This window comes from Phaenicophaeus curvirostris, chromosome 2 (genome assembly GCF_032191515.1).
Source record: "Phaenicophaeus curvirostris isolate KB17595 chromosome 2, BPBGC_Pcur_1.0, whole genome shotgun sequence".
Lineage (NCBI taxonomy): Eukaryota > Metazoa > Chordata > Aves > Cuculiformes > Cuculidae > Phaenicophaeus > Phaenicophaeus curvirostris.
This window is the reverse complement of record NC_091393.1, coordinates 117,894,235-117,914,323: the sequence shown is the minus strand read 5'-3', so window position 1 is coordinate 117,914,323 and position 20,089 is coordinate 117,894,235. Positions and strand designations below refer to the sequence as shown.

At 57.0% G+C, this 20,089-nt stretch overlaps 2 protein-coding genes across 5 annotated transcripts; both read right to left on the bottom strand.

The window, feature by feature from the left end:
- Nucleotides 1–921: 921 nt before the first annotated feature.
- STMN4 (stathmin 4) lies at nucleotides 922–8,276 on the bottom strand. 4 transcript variants are annotated; one of them, XM_069851068.1, is made up of 6 exons: nucleotides 8,183–8,276; nucleotides 3,919–3,976; nucleotides 3,401–3,496; nucleotides 2,536–2,744; nucleotides 2,186–2,377; nucleotides 922–1,236 (listed from the first exon to the last, which is right to left on the bottom strand). In XM_069851068.1, the coding sequence occupies exons 2-6, from the start codon at nucleotides 3,929–3,931 to the stop codon at nucleotides 1,177–1,179; spliced, it is 570 nt and encodes a 189-aa protein (XP_069707169.1). In that variant the 5' UTR covers nucleotides 3,932–3,976; nucleotides 8,183–8,276; the 3' UTR covers nucleotides 922–1,176. The 4 variants fall into 4 exon arrangements, with proteins under 4 accessions (XP_069707169.1, XP_069707170.1, XP_069707166.1 ...); XM_069851069.1 differs by having other exon boundaries at nucleotides 927–1,236; nucleotides 2,536–2,741; XM_069851065.1 differs by lacking the exon at nucleotides 922–1,236 and adding an exon at nucleotides 1,245–1,685.
- Nucleotides 8,277–13,370: 5,094 nt separating this feature from the next.
- TRIM35 (tripartite motif containing 35) lies at nucleotides 13,371–19,169 on the bottom strand. The gene is made up of 7 exons (XM_069850573.1): nucleotides 19,041–19,169; nucleotides 17,509–17,956; nucleotides 16,420–16,515; nucleotides 15,830–16,060; nucleotides 15,649–15,671; nucleotides 14,406–14,527; nucleotides 13,371–14,055 (listed from the first exon to the last, which is right to left on the bottom strand). Exons 1-7 carry the CDS (start codon nucleotides 19,121–19,123, stop codon nucleotides 13,502–13,504), a joined length of 1,557 nt encoding a protein of 518 aa, XP_069706674.1. The 5' UTR covers nucleotides 19,124–19,169; the 3' UTR covers nucleotides 13,371–13,501.
- Between the last annotated feature and the right edge of the window lie 920 nt (nucleotides 19,170–20,089).

Genomic DNA, 20,089 nt, shown 5'->3' with positions numbered 1-20,089 from the left:
CACTCCATCTTCTCCCACTGGGAAGGATCTCACTGCAACCGCTCTGCTTTGCTCACCCTCCCTGTAGGCAAAGATCACCCAGGGGATTGCACAGCAGCTCCCACAAAGCACCTCCTGGGCTGGTCGTGGTGGGGTTCCTTCTGTCCTGGTGTCACCAGGAGGTCCCATCACTGTCCCCAGGAGCTTCCTAGAGCCATTGTCTTCTCTTGCTCTCCGGAAAGGCATCTCCATCCCACCTCTGGCTCTCCAGCCTCAGCTTCCCCAGCTACTCTTTCCCTCTTGTTTTTCCCCATCCCTTCTGTCATGGTTTCCACAGCCCTGTCCTGTTTTCCTCTCCTGCTCTTGCTCTCCGTGGGGATGATCTCCCTTTTCAAATGAGCTGCCACCTCTAAAAGCCGGTGGCTTTCCAGCTGCTCTACAGCAGAAAAGGGGATTTCATCCAAGAGTTTTCAAAAAGGCAAGAACAAAACAGCTCTTTTGGGAAGTCAGGGGGCTTCTCAATACCACCCTTGAAGAGTACAATCGGTGTTTCCTACAGCCAGATAAAGCCTTTGGAGATAACCAGCCTCACTCTTTGACCACCTCCAGTGGGGGAGTCTCTTCTCTCCCTTCCCCAAAACGTTTCTGTAAGGTCTATGGGCAAATAACACCCTCTGTGGGCAAAAGGCCTTCAATTGAAGCAGGAAAAAGGGAGTGAGGGAGGGACACCAAGAGATGCTGCTGCCCATCAGTGGGATGGGACGAAGAGGAAGAAAGGAAGCTGGAGGGACACCCACCTGCCCACCCTGCCTGCCCAGCACCAAACTAAAGTCACACACAATGCACATTTCCCCCCCCCTTTCCCTCCCCACCCGCTCTGTCCCCCTCATCTTTTCCCTGAGGGGGCCACATCGTCCACTTCACCTCAGCTGTCTCTCCCCGACCCGGTCGGCGGGCGGTCTGTGAGATCCACCAAGAAGGTGGGCACCCTGCAGCCAGCGCCCTCCCTCCTGGCCAACCCTCCCTCCTCTCTCCTCCCTCCCCACCCTCCCCAAAACAAATAGGATGGCTTCACTGGTCAACTCTTTACATTCACGAACAAAGAAAGCAGAGGAACGTCCACTCTTCCAACATCCAACCTTGCGCTGCAGCAGCCTCCGCCACCTCCCTGGAGCTGTCAGTCCAGCCATTGCCTCTTTACCTGGAGGCTTCTTCTTTGAGCTCCTTGTTTTTCCTCACTTCTTCTGCATGTTTGTCCTGTGGGAGGGGGGTAGGAAGGAAGGAGGAGGGGGGACACGCATTAGCTGGATGGACTTCAGGGTTCCCATGGATGGGCCAGCAGCTTCGGAGGGGTTCGAAGGCATGAGGGCGTTCATGAGGTTCATCCCCAGAGGGACACCACCGATGGGTCAACAGCGTCCTCTCCTCCCCTGGGGTGTTTTAAGGTTTGTGGAGGCACTCAGGGACAGATTGTCCTTGCCCTCTAGCTAGGAGGTAGACGTCAACCAGACGGGATGGACCAGGAGCCCCAAGGAGATGGGGTTAACTCGGATTGTCCTTCATTATCTCGTGCTTTCTGGCTCTGACTCAAGGCTAGCTGAGGCGTTTGGAGAAGGGCACTGGGCGAGCTCCTTGCTGAAGGCATGTTTTGGAGGGAGCTGGAGGTGGTGAGGGTGGGACCTTCCGTGCTGAGGTTGGGAACAGACCTGCTTCAGGGAGAGAGAAGAGGTCTGCACAGGCAGGCAGAGTGGAAGCATCTCCTAGCATGGTAGCATGGTCCACTCCAGCTCTGCTGAAGAACTGACAGCTCCAGAACCTCTGGGGAAGGGACCAGGGGAAGATCTACCACCCAGGAGGAGGAAAAATTGCCAGTGGTGAGTCAAGATCACCATGGTGGGACATGGGGAAAGCAAAGGCTTTGCGAGTCTGGGGATGAGATATGGGTCCCAGCTCTCCACCCACCAACCGCTCATGAGCCTATGGACGTGTCAGGCTCAGTGGGTCCCTGGGCCACCCCACCCCAGTGGGACGTTGAATTTGGATGTTGCTGCACAATGGGAGGAAAGAGAGACACCCCTCCCCCTTCGGTGGTGTCCCCAATGGGTAATGCCACCTCAAGCAATATGCAAGGTGCCCAACTGTCTTGTGACACCCTCCTAGGCTGGTGTCCCCATGTGTGCCCTCTCCCTCCTACCCTTGTTCTCACCTTCTCCTGCAAGCGCTCCAGCATGGCCGCTAAATGGGCCTCACGGTTCTCCTTGTTGGACTCCATCTTCTGCGCCAGCTTCTCTTTGGCCATTTTGATGAAGTTGTTGTTCTCCTCAATGGCCTTCTGGATGACCTCCCGCTCATGCTCCCGCTTCTCCGCCAGATGCTTCAGCAACTCAGCCTCTTGGTACTGCATAAGCGAAGCAAACATGATTGTCATGGAGACCATGAGTCTCCTCCTGGCCAAAACCACTCTCTGCAAACTCAACAGTCTCCCCAAAGATGGGTGCACCTTGCTGAGTGCAAAGCCCCCATGTGTCTCCCCATGGCAGGAGCCACTAGACCTACCTTTCTCCTCTCCTCCGCCGCCTCCAGCTTCTTCTGGATCTCCTCCAGGGATGGGTCGCGCCGCCGGGGCAGGGAGGCGTTGAACTCAGGGATGCCATCAAACGATGGGGGCTTCAGGATGACCTCAAAGGACTGCCCGGAGGTGCGCTTGTTGAGCTCGATGACTTCCATGTCAGAGATGACGCACCAGGTGAGGTCTACCGTGTCTGCTGAGTGAGGGGCACAGGCTGACTACTGGTTTGTGTGCATCCCACCCCTTCAGACCAACCGTCCCAGGGTCCAACACCTGCAGCCCACCTACTTGCCATCACCTTCCCTGATCTCCATGAGCTTCACCCCTGTGGTTCAGCCCTGGTGTCGTGGGTTGGGGTAGGGACACCAAGACGCCCATCAAGGGGGCTGAGCTGGGAATATTTGGGTGACCTGAGGGACTGGGCATCCCCTCAAGGAAGAGATGAGCAAGCAAGGAAGAACTCAGCTTTGCTTTGGGGACTGGGAATGAGACTATGAAGCTCCTTTCCAGATGCAGATCCTGCCATGAATAGCTCGGAGGAGCCTCCAAGTCTGCTTGACAGACCCACCAGAGGATTTCTTCATCTCTGGACTTGCTGACATCAATCAGTCTGAATCACTGGGTGCCGTCTGCCTAAAAATACCAAGCCCACGCCTGGTGCTTCGTGCAGTGGAGAAACAGTGGAGAGGGGGTTGTGGGTCTGCCTGAGCCCACCCTGACCCCAACCCAACCCCCTGCTTCCAGCTGGTGCCAGAAAACTGTGGAGCCACCCCTCTCAGTTTGAGGATGAGACTGTTCATGCCATTGGGGGGTCCACAGCCCCTTGACTGTGGGTGGACAGCAGGTTCCTACCTTCATACGTATATGCTGGCTTGTTCAGGGGGTCCGAGAGGAAACAGGAGCAGAAGAGGGAGACAAGAGGCAGCTCCTTCATCTTCTCTTTGTAAGCTGGAAAGAGATGGTGGGACTGAGCTCAGAAGGGTGGGGAGGTCCTGCCAGGTGTTCTGGCTGCCACCCCCCAGGCTGGGATGGGAGCTGGCATTGAAGTTCACCCAGATGTTGCAAATAGGTGACCTGGATGGAGGGAAACAAGGCATGCAAAGGGGGAAACTGAGGCACACAGAGCTTGGGTGCTTTGCTCATGGCCACGTGTGTTGTGCCCTCATGTGTTAACCCCATGTTCGATCCCTTTTCTATCACCACTGTGATGCCATGAGCGTTCCAGGACAGGGGCAGAGTCATTCCTGGGGTGGTTTGGATGGAGCTTCACAGAAACTAGGGTTGCCCCAGTATGGGTCAGGTTGAGTTCAGAGGGTTGAGTGAACCAGACTGCCTACATCCCCATGCACGGCCCCATGATGATGTCGTACCAGCCAGAGTCATGGTGTGATGATCCTTGGGTGCCTGCAGCAAGAGTGTTTCTGAGTCCTGGGGGAGGAAAGAGACAGAATCAGTGTGGAGCGTCCCAGGGGCTGGAGGCATCACCCAGTCCTGTCTATCCCCCATGGGAAAGCTGCCCACACATGGCCTCACATGCACACTGGGGATGCTGTGGTGGGCACACACGGCGGGCATGGGGAGGGCATGGGTTGGCGTGATGGGCACGCACTGGTGTGGTGTGATGGGCACGTGCTGGTGTGATGGGCAACACACATGGTGTGGTGTGATGGGTACATTTTTTGGGGATGGGCATGTACTGGCGTGATGTGATGGGTACATGCTATTGGGATGGGCACGTACTGGTGTGGTGTGATGGGCATGTACTGGTGTGATATGATGGGCATGTACTGGTGTGATATGATGTGTATTTGCTGTTGGGTTGGGCATGTATTGGTGTGATATGATGGGTACATAGTGTTGGGATGAGTATGCGCTGTTGGGATGGACCATGCACTGGTTGGTGTGATGGGTACACAGATGTGGTGTAATGTGATGGGTACGTGCTGTTGGGATGATTATGCACTGCTGGGATGGGCAGAGATGGGATGCGATGGACACATGCTGTTGGAATGGGCGTGGACTGGTGTGATGGGCACACAGATGTGGTGTAACACAACGGGTACGTGCTGCTGGGATGGGCACCGAGTGGTACGGTGGGATGGGCACTAACTGGGATGATCGCAGCAGCTGGGGGAGGGTGCGCCTGGAACATACAGATCTTTTGGGCTGCCCATCACCTGCACAACACACAGGTGTGTGCACACAAGTGCTGGGAGCAGCGTGCACACACATACGTCCTATCCCCATGGACAAGAGCCATCCCTTTGCACAGCCCTCATGACCATCCCTGGGGAGCGAAGCCCTAGGGTGAGCACAGGATCTGGCATCGGGTGGCAACACCCAGAGCCTCATTAAAACCTGGATAAGCTGGGGCTGTCCCCTTTCTGAGGGTTTCTGGTGGGCACAAACAGGATGTTGGTGGCATCAGAGGGGCTTCCTGGTGGAAAAGCCCTTTCCTGGTGTGCCAAAATGGAGGCTGAGCTTGGGGTTTGGAATTCCTTTTTTTTTTAAAACAGAGAGTCTTGAATGCTTCCAGTCCCACTTGGGAAGAGGCAACCACCACACCATGGGCGCCTCAGGTCTATCAGGTCCCTGCAAGCTCCTGCAGCCTTAACACAGCTCAACCCAGTTTGACTTGCAAGGTCCTGAGAAATCTCAACCCTTTGTCCAACATCCTGCTGGGATCTGGCATGGGGATCGCTCAAATAACCGGGAACGGGGACAAAAAATGGGGACACGCTGCCAGGAACACATTTCCTGGAGATGCTCCCCCCTTTTTTAGGTTAGTCCTGGATCCGGGGCTGCTCGGATTTGGGGGTTACCCAGGGATGTGCCCCCACCAATGGCTTTCCTCCTCGCCTGGCTGAAGGGTTTTTGAGTTCTACCATATCTGCTGAGTGAGGGGCGTGGGCTGACTGCTGGTCTGGGCACATCCCACTCCTTCAAACAAACCGTCTCAGGGTCCAACACCTGCATCCATGTGACACCGTGATCTCCATTGGTTTTACTCAAATCCCTGCAACGTGAATGCACCCCTGTGGTCCAACCCATGTGTCATGGGTTGGGATGGGGACATTGTGACACCCATCAAGGGGGCTGAGCTGGGAATATTTGAGTGACCTGAGGGTCAGGAATAGATGAGCAAGCAAGGAAAAATTCAGCCTTGCTTTGGGGACTGGGAATGAGACCGTGAAGCTTCTTTCCAGCTGCAGGTCCCCCCGCCAAATAGCTAGAAAAAGCCTCCAAGGCTGCTTGAGAGACCAGCCAGAGGCTTCCTCCATCTCCGGACCTGCTGACATCAATCAGTCTGAATCACTCAGTGCTGTCTGCTGAAAAAATATGGGGATAATCTACTGGGAACAGACTTCCTGGAGATTCTCCCGTCTTTTTTAGGTAAGCCCTGCTTGGATTTGGGAGTTGCGCAGGGGTTTTGTCCTACTAAGGGTTTTCTTCGCCTGGCTAAAGGGTTTTGCCATCGGTGGCTTTTCCCAAGGAAGGGTGGGGATGTTCTGATGGCTCGTGTGCTGACATGAGGCTGTGCCTGGAGCTCTGATAGCCTGGCTAGAAGCTGCCTGCATGCATGTGCCTTCCTCGTTCCTCCCCCTCATTGTGTTACCACCCCAAATCCGCATTTTCCCTGGGCTTGTGGTGAACCTGGATGTATTTTGGGCTACAGAAATCTTTCTTCCAGGCGTTCATGCCCCAACAGGAAGATAAAATGCAGAGATCACCCATCAAACCCCAAACAGGGAGGAGGATGGGGTCCATCTGCAGGGATGCTGCTGGCTGGGAGGGAGATGGGTGCTGGGATGCCAGCCCCGTTCCTCCTTGCTGGATGAAGATGCTGTTCAAGGTGTTTAGAGGCTCCTCCAAGAAGAAAACCCCTCCCTGCTGAGCTACATCCCCTCTCTGCTTCCCAGACCCTGTGTCCTCCAACCAACACGTGCAGCCTAAGGGGAGCAGGGTGTGGTTGGTGCCATGCTGACGCCGTCACCCCCAGCCTGAAACCTGCCACCCCAGGCTCAATCCTGTCACCCCCTAGCCTGAAATCCCACTCAAACCCCCAGCATGGAGAGGATGTGGGAGAAATCCTGCTCTCCGTGAGGTGCACGTGGCAGGGAGCCGGCTGATTCCTTCAGTTGCAGCTGAAGGGCTGCAACCTGGTTTCACACCCTCATTTCCACTGTAGATCCCCCGAGGCAGTGGGGAGCCTTCCATCTACCATCCCCTTCCCTGGAAGAAGCTTCCAGTGATGGAGAAAGGGGATGGAGGGGGCTCCCTGCTCTCTCCCTTGAAGCTTGCAAAGCGATGGATGCTTCCCCACCCTTCTCTAGGGGAGAGGCAGGATGGCAGCTGCCTCCTCCCTCCCTCTCACTTTCCCCCCACTCCCTGGAAATAAATATTTCAGTGCCTGCCGAGAGCAGGTCACCTCCTCCAGCACCCTGTCACCATCAATAATGCAGGCTGGTCCTGCCCTCCAGAGGGGTCCTGTGCCCCTGCACCCACATTTGGGTTGCACACCCTCTGGGGGTCCTGAGGATGCTGTGAGTGAGGGTTCCCTGGGGGTGCTCCAGTGGAGCCCCTGGAGATGCTGGGGCGAGGTGAAGAGGAGGAGGATGCTGAGCCCCATTCCTGAACCCCCTGGAGATGCTGGGGCGAGGTGAGGAGGAGGATGTTGGTCCCCATTCCTAAACCCATGGAGGTGCTGGGGTGAGGCAAAGAGGAGGATGATAAGCCCCATTCCTGAACACCCTGGAGATGCTGGGGCGAGGTGGGGAGGAGGATGTTGGTCCCCATTCCCGAACCCATGGAGATGCTGCGGTGAGGAGAAGAGGAGGATGTTTACCCCCATTCCTGAACCCCCTGAAGATGCCGGAGCGAGACAAGGAGGAGGATGCTGAGCCCCATTCCTGAACCTCCTGAAGATGCTGAGGTGAGGCAAGGAGGAGGATGCTGAGCCCCATTCCTGAACCCCTTGGAGGTGCTGGGGTGAGGCAAGGAGGAGGATGCTGTGCCCCATTCCTGGACCCCTTGAAGATGCTGGGGTGAGGCGAGGAGGAGGATGCTGAGCCCCATTCCTGGACCCCCTGGAGATGCTGGGGTGAGGTGAGGAGGAGGATGCTGAGCCCCATTCCTGGACCCCCTGGAGATGCTGGGGTGAGGCGAGGAGGAGGACGCTGAGCTCCACTACTACACCCTCCTTAGCTCATGGGTTTCCCCATGCCTGCTCGTGGTGGGGCAGGATGAGACCTGCCATGGTGTGGAGAGAGGGAGGTGGAAGGGGGAGGTGGGTCTCCAGCAGCCTTGGCTTGGCTGTCGAGTTTAGGAGGGGAGAGAGAAAGACTGGAAACCATTCCCGGTTTCCAAATGGGTGGAAAACACCTTGTCGGGGGGGGGAGTCTGTGCCTGTTTGGGTCACAGGGGGACGGGGACCCCCAGAAAAGAAGTGGGTTGGGGTCTGAGGAGGATGCTGGAGCGATGAGGACGGGGGACAAAGAGGGGTGTCGCAGCCAGACAGTGACATCCAGGCACCTCCTTGAGAAGCTCCCCCCAACCCCTCCCCAAAAACTTTTCAACTCGAAAACATCCCCCCCCTCCGAACCCCCAGATCAACCGATTTCTCCCCCCACTCACCCCACCGCCGGCTCTTGAGCTGCTTCTCTGCGCTCTCCGAGCTCATTTAACGCGGGAGCGGGGTCTGCGCGGAGCATCCCACCCGGGGGGCCCCCCGACACCCCCCTCCTCCCCCCATGACATCACCTCCCTGCTTGGCTATTGGAGCATCCTCACCGCCTCACCTGATTGGCCAGAGCCCTGTGCGAACCGGGTACCAGCCCGGTGACATCACGCCGAGCAGCTATTTTCGGGATGGGCCTGGGAAAAAAAAAAAAAAAAAGAAAAGAAGAATAAGGGAGAGGAGATGAAAAAAAAAATAACGTTAAAAGAATTATAAAAGCAAAGAGGTGGCGGGAGGAGAAGGTGGGTGGGGGTGAGGGGCTGTATTCGGATCAAAAAAAGGGGATTTGGGGGGTTCCATTCTAGAGTGATGGATTGAAAGGGTTGAATGAATGGTGGGAAGTGAGCTTCAGCTTTTGGCTAGAGCAGGACAAAGCTGGAGAGAGACAAAGTGACAAAGAAGGGGATTTGGAGTGTTTAATGGAGTCCTGGTGGCATCTTTCACGAGGACAAAGTGCCCTGCTCCCCACCTGCCCCACACCAGGGTGACCTCCCCATGCTAGGGAGCAATGGAACCTACTCTCCCTTTACATCCTCCTAGGGTGTCTTCTCCATCCTGCTAGGGTGTCCTCTCCATCCTCCCAGGTCGTCCTCCTCATCCACCCAGGGCATCCTCTCCCTTTCCGTCCTCCCAGGGTGTCTTCATCTTCCTAGGGTGTCCTCTCCATCCTCCCAAGGTGCTCTTCTCATCCTCCCAGGGCATCTTCCTCGTTGTCCCAGGGTGTCCTCTCCCTTTCCATCCTCCCAGGGTGTCTTCTCCATCCTCCCAGGGCATCCTCTCTGTCCTCTCCATCCCAGCTTGTGCTAGGATGTGGCACAAGCCTGATGTGACCTTTCCCAGCCCCAAAGTCACATCAGAGATCCTTAACCTCCTAAAAACTGGGCAACAAGAGCTCATAGAGGCCGAGTCTCAGATCCCAAAACTATTTTGGTGCCATGTCGGAGTGAGCGGAGGTCCCCAGGGAGACCCAGCAGAGCTAAGATAGCTCTTAGGGTTATGCCCTTCCCGTCAGCCACATCTCTTTCCCCTAGATCTGCTTCACCCTGACCTATTTAGTGCCGATGGCTGCATCTGATGGTGGTCGCGATCCTGGCACCTCCAGGGAGCCATCCAGGTATATTTAGGCAGCTGTCTCCTCCGTTATGCAAGGAGCATCAGGGAAGCTGTGGGGAAGTGATTCCCTCTGGAAAACAAATGTAGGGTGGCTTTGCAAAGCCTCAGGACTTTGAGAAGGACAGGGTGACCCAGCTGGAAATGGGGCTGACACATATATGAACCCACATCTCATGGTGGGGCGGCTGTAATGTCCCACTGAGACTCAACGGTGCATTGCTCCCCTCCAAAAGGACCCACTGATGCTCAGGGGATGGGCAAGCTCTGAGTCAGAGCCCCCTGGCTCGGCAGGGATTGGGTGCCCACACAGGGTGGGTAGAGTGTCCGTGGGATGGGCAAGGAACTGCAGAGGGAATGGAGCACAGCCCTGAGATGAGGAAGCAAGGGGAGGAAAGAGTCAAGAGGCAGTGGCCAACTGGGGGATAAACAGCCATTGTGGGGACCCACGTGGCTCTGGGACGGTCCCTGCCGTGGCTGGTACTGGGATGCGTGACACCCTCTGGAAGGGGGGCGCAGGGGGATCTACCCAATTGCTCCTTCTAGCTCCCTGTGGTCCAGGTTTGGGGCACCCCACGTTGATGCCCACAGTTTAGCTGCATGGATGGAACAGGGGGAGACACTGGGGGCACATCCGGATGTCCCTCCCTGTCCCCCAGCTCCACAGGACCAGTAGTTGGGGAGATCTTGATTTCAGCTCTCGGAGTGCTTGTGTAGGCTCTGGGGATGCTTGGTGGTCACCAACCCTAAGGGCTGTCACACTCCATCTCTCAAAGCCTCCTGGCTGCTCCAACACCGGGAACAGCTTTAGTTCCAGCAACATGGGCTGGTCTAAACCAAACAAGGTGTGGAAGAAGGAGTCCAAGGAGATCTGGGCTGCCATGGGCCACCCCTTTCCCATCCCATCAAACCCTGCCCAGGGTGTCAGCCTGTGGGGCAGGACATGGCAGGAAGAGGCTGCAGGAGAGGTTGCCCATGAAGTCAGGCTGATGCTAGGGATGTAAGACCCCCAGCAGTGTGAGGAGGCCAGGGAGGCGAAGGGTTTGCCTCTGCGCAGCTGCGGCCTGCTGGCTTTGGGAAGTTTCCTTGGCATCTCAGTGCCAGCATCCAAACCCTTCCTGGGTACAGGTGGGAGAGATGGAACAAACCTCAGCTGTGTGCTTGCAGTGTGTGGGACCCACCTGGCTGGGCTACAAGGATGGCCCTGCAGGGAGACCCATGTGTCCTGGGATCACAGAATCACACAGAATCATTAGGTTGGAAAAGACCCACTGGGTCATCGAGTCCAACCGTTCCCATCAATCACTAAACCATGTCCCTCAGCACCTCGTCCACCCGTCCCTTAAACACCTCCAGGGAAGGTGACTCAACCCCCTCCCTGGGCAGCCTGTTTCAGTGCTCAATGAACCTTTCCGTGAAAGGGAGCAGGATTGGTTCCAGGATCCTGCATCCCCAGGCTGTGAAACCTCCTGGGGAGTCGGGGGGTGTCCCCGCTTGCCCCCCACCCCTCCGGGATGCTCCAGCCCCGGCGCTGGCTGGTACCCGGGGTGAGGGAGGGTTGGGGATGGGGCGGGGAAGAGAGATGCTGTCCTGCTCCGGATTGGGTAGAAATGACATCACCGCCGGGCTGGGAGCCAATGGGAGAGCCACCTGCTTCTCCGAAATATCACCCGTCCCGATCATTCGGGGGGGATGCTGAGGGAGAGGGGGGCTTGTGCAGCCTGATGGGGTGGGGGGGCTTGATTGCAGCAACCCCTGGACCCACCTCCAGTTGAATTCACGACCCCTTCATCCCCCCTCAGGTACTGGAAAGCCCCACTCCCACCCCATGGCCAAAGGTTTTCAGTTGCAAGAGGGGGGATTGAGATGAGATCTTTGGAAGAAATATTTTCCAGTGATGGTGGGGAGGCCCTGGCCCAGGTTGCCCAGAGAAGTGGTGGCTGCCCCATCCCTGGAGGTGTTCAAGGCCAGGTTGGATGGGGCTTGGAGCAACCTGATCCAGTAGGAGGTGTCCCTGCCCATGGCAGGGGGTTGGAACTGGGTAGGCTTTGACGTCCCTTCCAACCCAAACTATTCTGTGATTCTGTACAGGTACCATTTATTACACTAAAAAGTGCAGAGCCAGGAGGGTCATTAATTTTTTTTTTTTTTTTTGGTGCAAACTGATTTTTCACCAAATGATTCTGAAAAAAATGTCAAAATGCTTCAGTTCTGCCACCCAAAGCGATGCTTCGTTTCCCTCTTTATTGCCCTTCTTATGCCAGGCACTGGGAAATGCTCCCTTGAGACCTGACAAAGAGAAACTTGTCATCCCTCTCCAGCCCCAGCAACCCAGAGCTTCGCCAGCTTCTTATTTTCCCAAAATAACACCTTGATGTTTTTATAGGTGGAGCAGGGGATTCCCAAATTTGCTGGTATCCCCAGCTTTCCAGGGGTGATGGGCAGCGTTAGGACACAGTGCAGGGAAGGACATGGAATGCTTGCACTGATTTTCCTCCTCTCTCCATATCCAGGGATGTTCTGTTGGAAATAGATAACGTCAGCTGACGTAAGGAAGGTGGAGGACCCCCAAGGTCGCCCCCGCATCGCACGCCTCCACCATCTCCCTTTTGTTTTTCTGCCACCAGCTCTTGTTCCTAAGGAGCATCTTATGCAAACAGGGAGAAACCATGGAAACCACCCGTTAATATCTGTATCCTGAGAGTGAGGTCCTGGTGGGCTCAGCTGCACTGGGCAGCGAGGGCAGGACAGGCAGCAGTGCTTTTCCCCAGGGCATCACCTCTCAACCCCAAGCGCTCACCAGGATGGAGAAAAAAAAGCTTTTTGCATGATTAGTAACAGACCAGACCCAGCACAGCTCTGCAGAGGTGGGTTTTTTTTCATAGAACCATAGAATGATTTGCGTTGGAAGGGACCTTAAAGCCCATCCAGTTCCACCCCAGCCATGGGCAGGGATACCTCCCACTGGATCAGGTTGCTCCAAGCCCCATCCAGCCTGGCCTTGAACACCTCCAGGGATGGGGCAGCCACCACTTCTCTGGGCAACCCAGGCCAGTTCCTCACCAACCTCACAGGAAATACTTTTGCCTAAGTTCTCATCTCAATTTCCCCTCTTGCAGCTGAAAACCTTTCCCCCTTATCCTGTCCCTGTGCTCTCTGATCAAGAGCCCCTTCCCAGCTTTCCTGGAGCCCCTTTCAGTACTGGAAGCTGCTCTAAGGTCTCCCCGAAATCTTCTCTTCTCGAGGCTGAACAACACCAGCTCTCTCAGACTGTCCTCATACAGGACATCAGATCATCTCCATATCCTCCTCTGGACTCACTCCAACATATCCATGTCCTTTCTGTGCTGAGGACTCTATTGAGAGCTTTTATCTACTTGCATCCCACCTCTGAGCCTCCTCCACCTCCAAACACCCACTGCATGTCATCACATGACTCCCGGATCTGGAGATTTACAGAAAAGCCCCTCCAAGAGGTATAGTCATGGGAAGACTTTGGATGAGGCTACAAGCAACCTTGATGTGGTGGAAGGTGTCCCTGCCCATGGAAGGTGACCCTGCCCACAGAAGGAAGGTTTGAACTGTATGGGCTTTAAGGTGTCTTCCCACCCAAACCATTCTATGATTCTGTGAAGAAGGGTAGGAGATGGGTTGCTACTCTCAAGGGTGTCTCCATCAATGCTTTTCCTCATAGAGGGGAAATACTGGCTTATTCCTGTCTCCTGACCAGCCATATGGGGCAAGCTATGTGGGATTTTCCCATCCCCAAGGTGTGTTGGCAAAAGCCAATGTCCCTTGCTTTACACACTGCAAAGAGCCCTGGAGCCCCACAAGCTGCTTAGAAAGCCCCTAGATGGTTTAATTTACTATTTACAGCCCACTGGCAGGTAGATACCTTCTCCCTGAAGCCTCCCCAGCTTTGATCCATGATGGAGAGGGGTAGGAGAGGGTGATTTGAGCACAGAGAGGTGTAGAACAGAGTGTTTATTAATGATAAAAAAAAGAGGCAGCATGTACATAAACTATTTTTTCTATTCTTCTTCCCATGAGGAGAGGTAAAAAAGCACCTGGAGAACTCCAAATGAGGGCAGAGGTGGTGGTGGTCACTAGATGGGAATATCTTCACGGATGTGGATACGGAGGGGACAGATGCGGAGTGCACCCCGTGGCGTGTCCTCCACACAGAAGTAGGGGAAGACAGTGCCACCAAACTTCTCATGGAAGGTGTAGATGTGGGTCTTGCAGTCGGCATTGTAGAAGGAGAGCTCCCCTTCGTCACAGTCCAGCTCCACGCGGATCCGTTTCACGTCGCCCAGTGCTACCTCTGAGCGTGCCGCATTGGATGCTCGGCACATATAGCTGTCCTGCGCGAGCATGCGGTAGATGTACCAAAAGCCAGAGCGAGCATCATGATGGAAGGGCCAATAGGTGTCACCACACGGCCGGGCCACCCCTACCCTCCAGTCTGTGATACCATCCAGGTCCACCTCCCAGGTGTGGAAGCCAGTGGAGAAGCCACAGGAGCCCAGGATGCAGGGAGCTGAGGTGAAGCGCTCAGGGTTCCTCACCAGTGGCTTGTAGGACCCATGGGTGACACTGGTGAGATCCTCAGACACCAAGAGCCAGGCTGCCGCAGAGTTGGGGTCAAAGCTAAAGGGGACTGTGGTGGGGACATGTGTTAAGAGCCCAGATTGCTGCAGGGATGAGCTTATGGGGTGATCACAGCCCTGCAGGTATCCATCCATCCATCCATCCATCCATCCATCCATCCATCCATCCATCTTTTCCTAACCCAGCTCACCATGGAGAAATGCACACTCCAGGGCTTCCCTTTTGGGGTGCAAGCGCTCCAGAGCACCCTTTATGCTCTCTCACACCTCAGGGCCATCAGCTGTGGGCACCACTGGTCCATGCTCCTCTTCTCTCCAGTACCCAACACGCCTGGGGCTGCCCCACATAAAGCTGCTTTAGCCCTGGGACTTCCCACATCCCCCAGGCCCAGAACCTCACCTACAGTGATGATGTCCAGCATCTTCTTCCACACGTTGTACTGCAGCGAGCCCAGGTACTTGGCAACATCAAGGAGCATCCCTGAGGGCACGTTCTCTGGCTCCTCGGTCGTGCAGGCAATCCTGGGGCAGGGGATGGAGGTGGGACAGGGATGGAGGAAGTTATCTCCTGCAAGAAGGAACCCAGGAGTCCTGCCTGGCCTTGGGGACCCACACCACCTTCTGCTGCTGGAGCACCCAGACCCAAGCGGGACAGAGAATCCCAGAATGATTTGGGCTTGGCCCTCTGGAGCTCATTCAGTTCAACTCCTGCTAAAGCAGGGTTACGTCCAGCAGTTACACAGGAACGTGTCCAGGTGGGTTTGGATCTCTTCGAAGAAAGAGGCTCCACACTCTCCCTGGGCAGCTGGTTCCAGGGCTCCGCCACCCTCACAGGAAAGAATTTCCTCATGTTCAGATGGAACTTCCCAGGCTCCAGTTTGTGCTGGTGTCCCTTGTCCTGTCACTGGGCACCACCGAGCAGAGTCTGGCCCCATCTTTCTGTCCCTGCACCCGTTGGGTATGTATCAGCACTGATCGGATCCCCTCTCTGTCTGCTCCTGTCCAGGCCGAACAGCCCCAGGGTTCCCAGGCTCTCCTCCCAAGAGAGGTGCTCCACTCCCCTCCTCATCTTTGTAGCCCTTGGTGGATCCAAGGTTGACCATACATTGACACGTGGGTACGGGAACTCGCTTGGAGCAGAGACCTCACTCTGCAGCCAGGCAGGAGCCCCAGGGAGGAGATACAAGGGCAAACCCTGAAGGATGTTGAGGCTCTGGAACAAGTCCAGAGAAGAGCAATGAAGCTGGTGAGGGGGCTGGAGAACAGGCCTTATGAGGAACAGCTGAGAGAGCTGGGGGTGTTTAGCCTGGAGAAGAGGAGGCTGAGGGGAGACCTCATTGCTCTCTACAACTACCTGAAAGGAGGTTGTGGAGAGGAGGGAGCTGGCCTCTTCTCCCAAGTGACAGGGGACAGGACGAGAGGGAATGGCCTCAAGCTCCGCCAGGGGAGGTTTAGGCTGGACATTAGGAAAATTTTTTTCACGGAAAGGGTCATTGGGCACTGGTAGAGGCTGCCCAGGGAGGTGGTTGAGTCACCTTCCCTGGAGGTGTTTAAGGTACGGGTGGATGAGGTGCTGAGGGACATGGTTTAGTGATTGATGGGAATGGTTGGACTCGATGATCCAGGCAGGGACCAGGACTTACCTGCGCTTACGGTTCTTGTGGGTCTGAAAGAGAAGGAGACACTGGGCATCAGACCCCAACTTGTGGGTGGTCACCGGGGCTTACAAACACCAAAAGGATCACCCAACACCCTGCTTGCACCCCAGCAGAAGCAGGAGGGTGACACAGTGAGTGTGACAGGCAGCACCCAGCAAGACTTTACCATGAGGAAGGTGTAGTCATCCTCCTTGAGGTCCGCCTTGAGCTGGTGGGCTTCGCTGAGCAGGGCTTGACTCTCCTTCATCAGCTGCTTCATCTTGTCCTCGATGAGGCTGTGCTTGCGTCGTGTCTCCTCCTGCAGCTGGGCCAGCAGCGCCTTCTCCTCGTCCCGTAGGAACTCGTGCAGCTTCTCAAACTCCCTCTTGATCTGCTCCTCCACCCGCACCGCTTCCATCTGCTCCATGTGGGGACATCACCACCTCCCTTTGGAGCCTCCAGCTCTCCCTGGGCTCCCCTCACCCTCCCCTTACAGCTCCTCTGAAGCCCTCCAACCAGCTCCAGTGCTCAGACACTCACTGGGCTCCTACTGGGACCACACTGCACTCCCAAAATCAATGTCCCCGCTGTCACAGCAGGCATAGATCCATCACTGTGGTCCCCAATTCCCCACTCCCTTCCTCACGCAGAGATGGAGCAGCCCAGGATGGGAGCAGGGCTCCACCTCAGAGCCAGCTGCATTCCTGCCCGGGGCGTGCACATACACAGTGTGTCAGGATCAGTCCCTCTGCCTCCTTGCTAGGAGGGACCACGCACCTCGTTGTGTTTGGAAATGGCCTTGTAGGAGTGATGCACATTCTCAAAATCCTTTGCCTTATCCTGCAAGGAGGTCTTCATGTTCTTCAGCTTGGCCTGTGGGGAGGAGATGCCTTCAGGACCCTCGCAAGTCTACACCCAGAGTTTCCAGCATGGGAAAAATAAAAGCCCCAAACCCAGTAGGATGAGGTTAAGCAGGATCCTTGCTCAATCCACCCCTTCCCCTCTTATGGCCAGGGTCCTCCAGCACTGCATGGGCTCAGTTAGCACTCGGATCTGCAAACACACCGCCCTTAGAAGCAAGGTGGAGGAGTTTTTATGCCCTTCTTCTGATGCACCGTCAAGTCTCTGCCTGCCCCAGTGCTGCAGGCAACCACTGCCATGCTCGCGGGGAGACTCGGTGCCGCTGCCAGCCCGCCAAGCCTTGCAAAACAGCAGCCCAACCAACATTTGAAATTTGGCTCGTTCCCAGTGGGCTGAGTCAGGGCGAGAGCAGCTGCTTTCCCAGCCAGGAAACACAGCGGGTCTTGGCATGATGCCGGAGCACATCTCCTCCTCCTCTTCCTCCTCCTCCTCTCTGCACAGCCTTGGCCCATCGTAACGTGTGGGGCTCAGGGACTGCCCCCCCCGCCACATCTCTCCCTGGCTGGGGGAGTTAGGCAACCCCTAAACCAAATATGTTCCCAACCCCAAGGTGCTGCTGTAATAAGCGGCTGCTGCAATAACCGGTGTGACCGGATCCAGCCCAGTGGAGGATGAATGAGATTAGGAAACACAGGGACTGGGCCAAACCCCTTGGAGCATCGTGCTGCTCCCCTTTACTGCAGGACCAACATCCTTGCCCTGAGGGATGTGGTGGCACTGGGTAATTATTAGCCAGGGTGAGCGTCGGGCAGCGATGTGGCACGGGGACTCGCCCTGGCAGCGTGGCTGCTTCATCTTTCATCCCAGGTAGAACCACGCCGTGCACGAGCCGAAGCCGTGCGTTGGCAGGTTCTTATTGGGGCACATGCAAGCCGCAACCCTCCCTCCAGATGCTGAGGTGCCTCTCCGTGCCATCAGCCCCTGCCCTCCTGGAGCATCCCTCACCTTGAAATCCGCAGCCGCCTCCTGCACCGTCCGCATCTTGTGCCCTTCGTGCTGCTTGGAGCTCTGGCAGATGAAGCACGCCAGCTCCTTATGCTCCAGGCAGAAGAATTTGGCTTCTTCATGATGCAAGGGGCAAAGAGCAACCGCCTGGCCCCGCCGCTGCTCTTCCTCCTTGAGGACCATCTCCACCAGGTTGTTGAGCGTGTGGTTGATGCGAAGGTCTTTGAAGGAAGAGGTTTCCTTGCAGACGGGGCACACGTGCTGCCGGTGTTCCCAGGAACGGCTCACGCAGCCCTTGCAGAAGTTGTGGCCGCAGCAAAGCGTCACGGCTTCCCGAAAAGGCTCGTAGCAGATGGGACACAGCAGCTCCTCCTTGAAGGTGGCCGTGGAAGTGGAGGCCAAGGCCACCGAGCTGCTGGATGAGGAGCTGGCCCCTTTTTCCATGGTGCTGGGGAGAAAGAGGATTAAGGGATGGAGGAAAGCTGGAAAGGAGCTTTCAAAGAGCAGGGAAAAAAGCAACCCCGTTCTGATGCAACCGGGTTTCCTCCCTGTGACTCATCCCGCAGCTCCCTCCCCGAGCATGGAAGGGCCTGAGTGACACTGCCCCAGGCCACTGGTGGCCTCCAAGGGCGGGCAGGATCCGGCCACTGCACCGGGAGCATGGGGAAAGAGTTGGGAGCGGCAGGATCCTGTGTGAGGCTTGTCCTGGTCCCAGCCCCGCATGTTTGGTGCCCTCCCCTGAACCCCAGCACCCCTCGCTCCAAGGCTGCTCCAGTGCCCAGACCAGTACCCTCATCTCCAGGGATGCTCCGGTGCTCAGACCGTGACTCCCAGCTCAGGGACAGCCCCAAACCCAGACCCCAGCCCATGAGGGTTCTCTGCTGCCTGGACCCAGACCCCTACTCCTGGGGCAGCCCTGGATCCGGACCCCGACTCCCAGGGCTGCTCCGGTACCCAGTGTTCCAACCTCTGTGCTGTTCTGGTGCCTGGACCAGGACCCTCATCTCCAGGGCTGCCCCGGTACCGGGATCCCCATCTCCAGGGCTGCCCTGGAACCGGGATCCCCATCTCCAGGGCTGCCCTGGAACCGCGATCCCCATCTCCAGGGATGCCCCGGTACTGGGATCCCCATCTCCAGGGCTGTCCCAGGACCGGGATCGCCATCTCCACGGCTGCCCCGGGACCGGGATCCCCATCTCCAGGGCTGCCCCGGGACCGGGATCCCCATCTCCAAGGCTGCCCTGGAACCGGGATCCCCATCTCCACGGCTGCCTCGGGACCGGGATCCCCATCTCCAGGGATGCTCCGGGACCGGGATCCCCATCTCCAGGGCTGCCACGGTACCGGGACCCCCATCTCCAGGGATGCTCTGGTACCGGTATCCTCATCTCCAGGGCCGCCCCGGGACCGGGACCTCTATCTCCAGGGATGCTCCGGTACCGGGATCCCCATCTCCAGGGATGCTCCGGTTCCGGACCCCGGCGCCCAGTGTCCTGCACCCACCCCCCAGAGGAGGAGGGTCCCGGTCCTACCTTGCCGAGGCCGACTGGCAGGATTTGCAGCGACCTCTCCGCCGTGAAGGGCGCCGGGGACTCGGAGCGGGCGTTCGCAGCATCCCGGCTCCGGGAATTATTGGGTTCTGGCGGCGGGGAGGGAGCCCGGGGGGGCGGAGCGGGGCGGGGACCGGGATGAAGCTGCTGGGGAGGGACCTGACCGGGCACGGCCCCCCCAGCTCCAGAGGCTCCCCAGGCTCGTTTCCACCTGGCTCAGAGCTGGGGCCAGTCCGGTTTAATAGCGTTATCCATCGTCTGGATGAGGGGATGGAGTGTCCCCTCAGTCAGTTTGCAGACGACACTATGCTGTGTGGAGGGGTTGATCTGCCGGAGGGCAGGAAGGCTCCACAGAGGGATCCGGACAGGCTGGAGCCATGGGCTGAGGCAATGGGATGGGATTTGACAAGACCAAGTGCTGGGTCTGCACTTAGGACACAATGACCCCATGCAGCACTCCGGGCTTGGGGAAGAGTGGCTGGAAAGGACCATGGAAAAGGACCTGGGGTGCTGGCTGAGAGCAGCTGAACACGAGCCAGCAGTGGCCCAGGTGGGCAAGAAGGCCACCAGCACCCTGGCTTGGATCAGCCATGGGGTGGCCAGCAGGAGCAGGGAAGGGATCGTCCCCGTGCTCTCGGTGCTGGTGAGGCCACACCTCGAATCCTGGGTTCAGTTTTGGGCCCCTCGCTCCAAGAAAGACCTTGAGGGGCTGGAGCACATCTGCAGCTGGGGAAGGGTCTGGAGCCCAGGGGTTCTGGGAGCACCTGAGGGCCCTGGGGCTGTTTAGTGTGGAGGAGGCTGAGGGGAGTCCTCATCATTCTCTGCAGCTCCTGGAAAGGAGGTTGGAGCCAAGCAGGGTTTGGGCTCTTCTACTGGGTGACAAGTGACAGGACAAGAGGAAATGGTCTCATGGTGAAGCCCTGGCACAGGCTGCCCAGAACAGTGGTGGGGTCCCCATCCCTGGAAGGGTTCAAAATCCATGTGGCACTTTGGGACATGGTTTAGTTGGCACGGTGATGTTGGGCTGACAG

Excerpts from the sequence above, each read along its gene's own strand:
- TRIM35 (XM_069850573.1), bottom strand. The coding sequence starts at position 19,123 with ATGCTGCGAACGCCCGCTCCGAGTCCCCGGCGCCCTTCACGGCGGAGA. Across the intron at positions 16,061-16,419 it reads CCATTTCCAAACACAACGAG|ATGGAAGCGGTGCGGGTGGA; the intron begins GTGCGTGGTCCC and ends CACATGGAGCAG. Across the intron at positions 15,672-15,829 it reads ATGACTACACCTTCCTCATG|ACCCACAAGAACCGTAAGCG; the intron begins GTAAAGTCTTGC and ends CTTCTCTTTCAG.
- STMN4 (XM_069851065.1), bottom strand. Across the intron at positions 2,745-3,400 it reads GCCAGCATATACGTATGAAG|CAGACACGGTAGACCTCACC; the intron begins GTAGGAACCTGC and ends CCCCTCACTCAG. Across the intron at positions 1,686-2,185 it reads TGGAGCGCTTGCAGGAGAAG|GTCTGTTCCCAACCTCAGCA; the intron begins GTGAGAACAAGG and ends TCCCTGAAGCAG.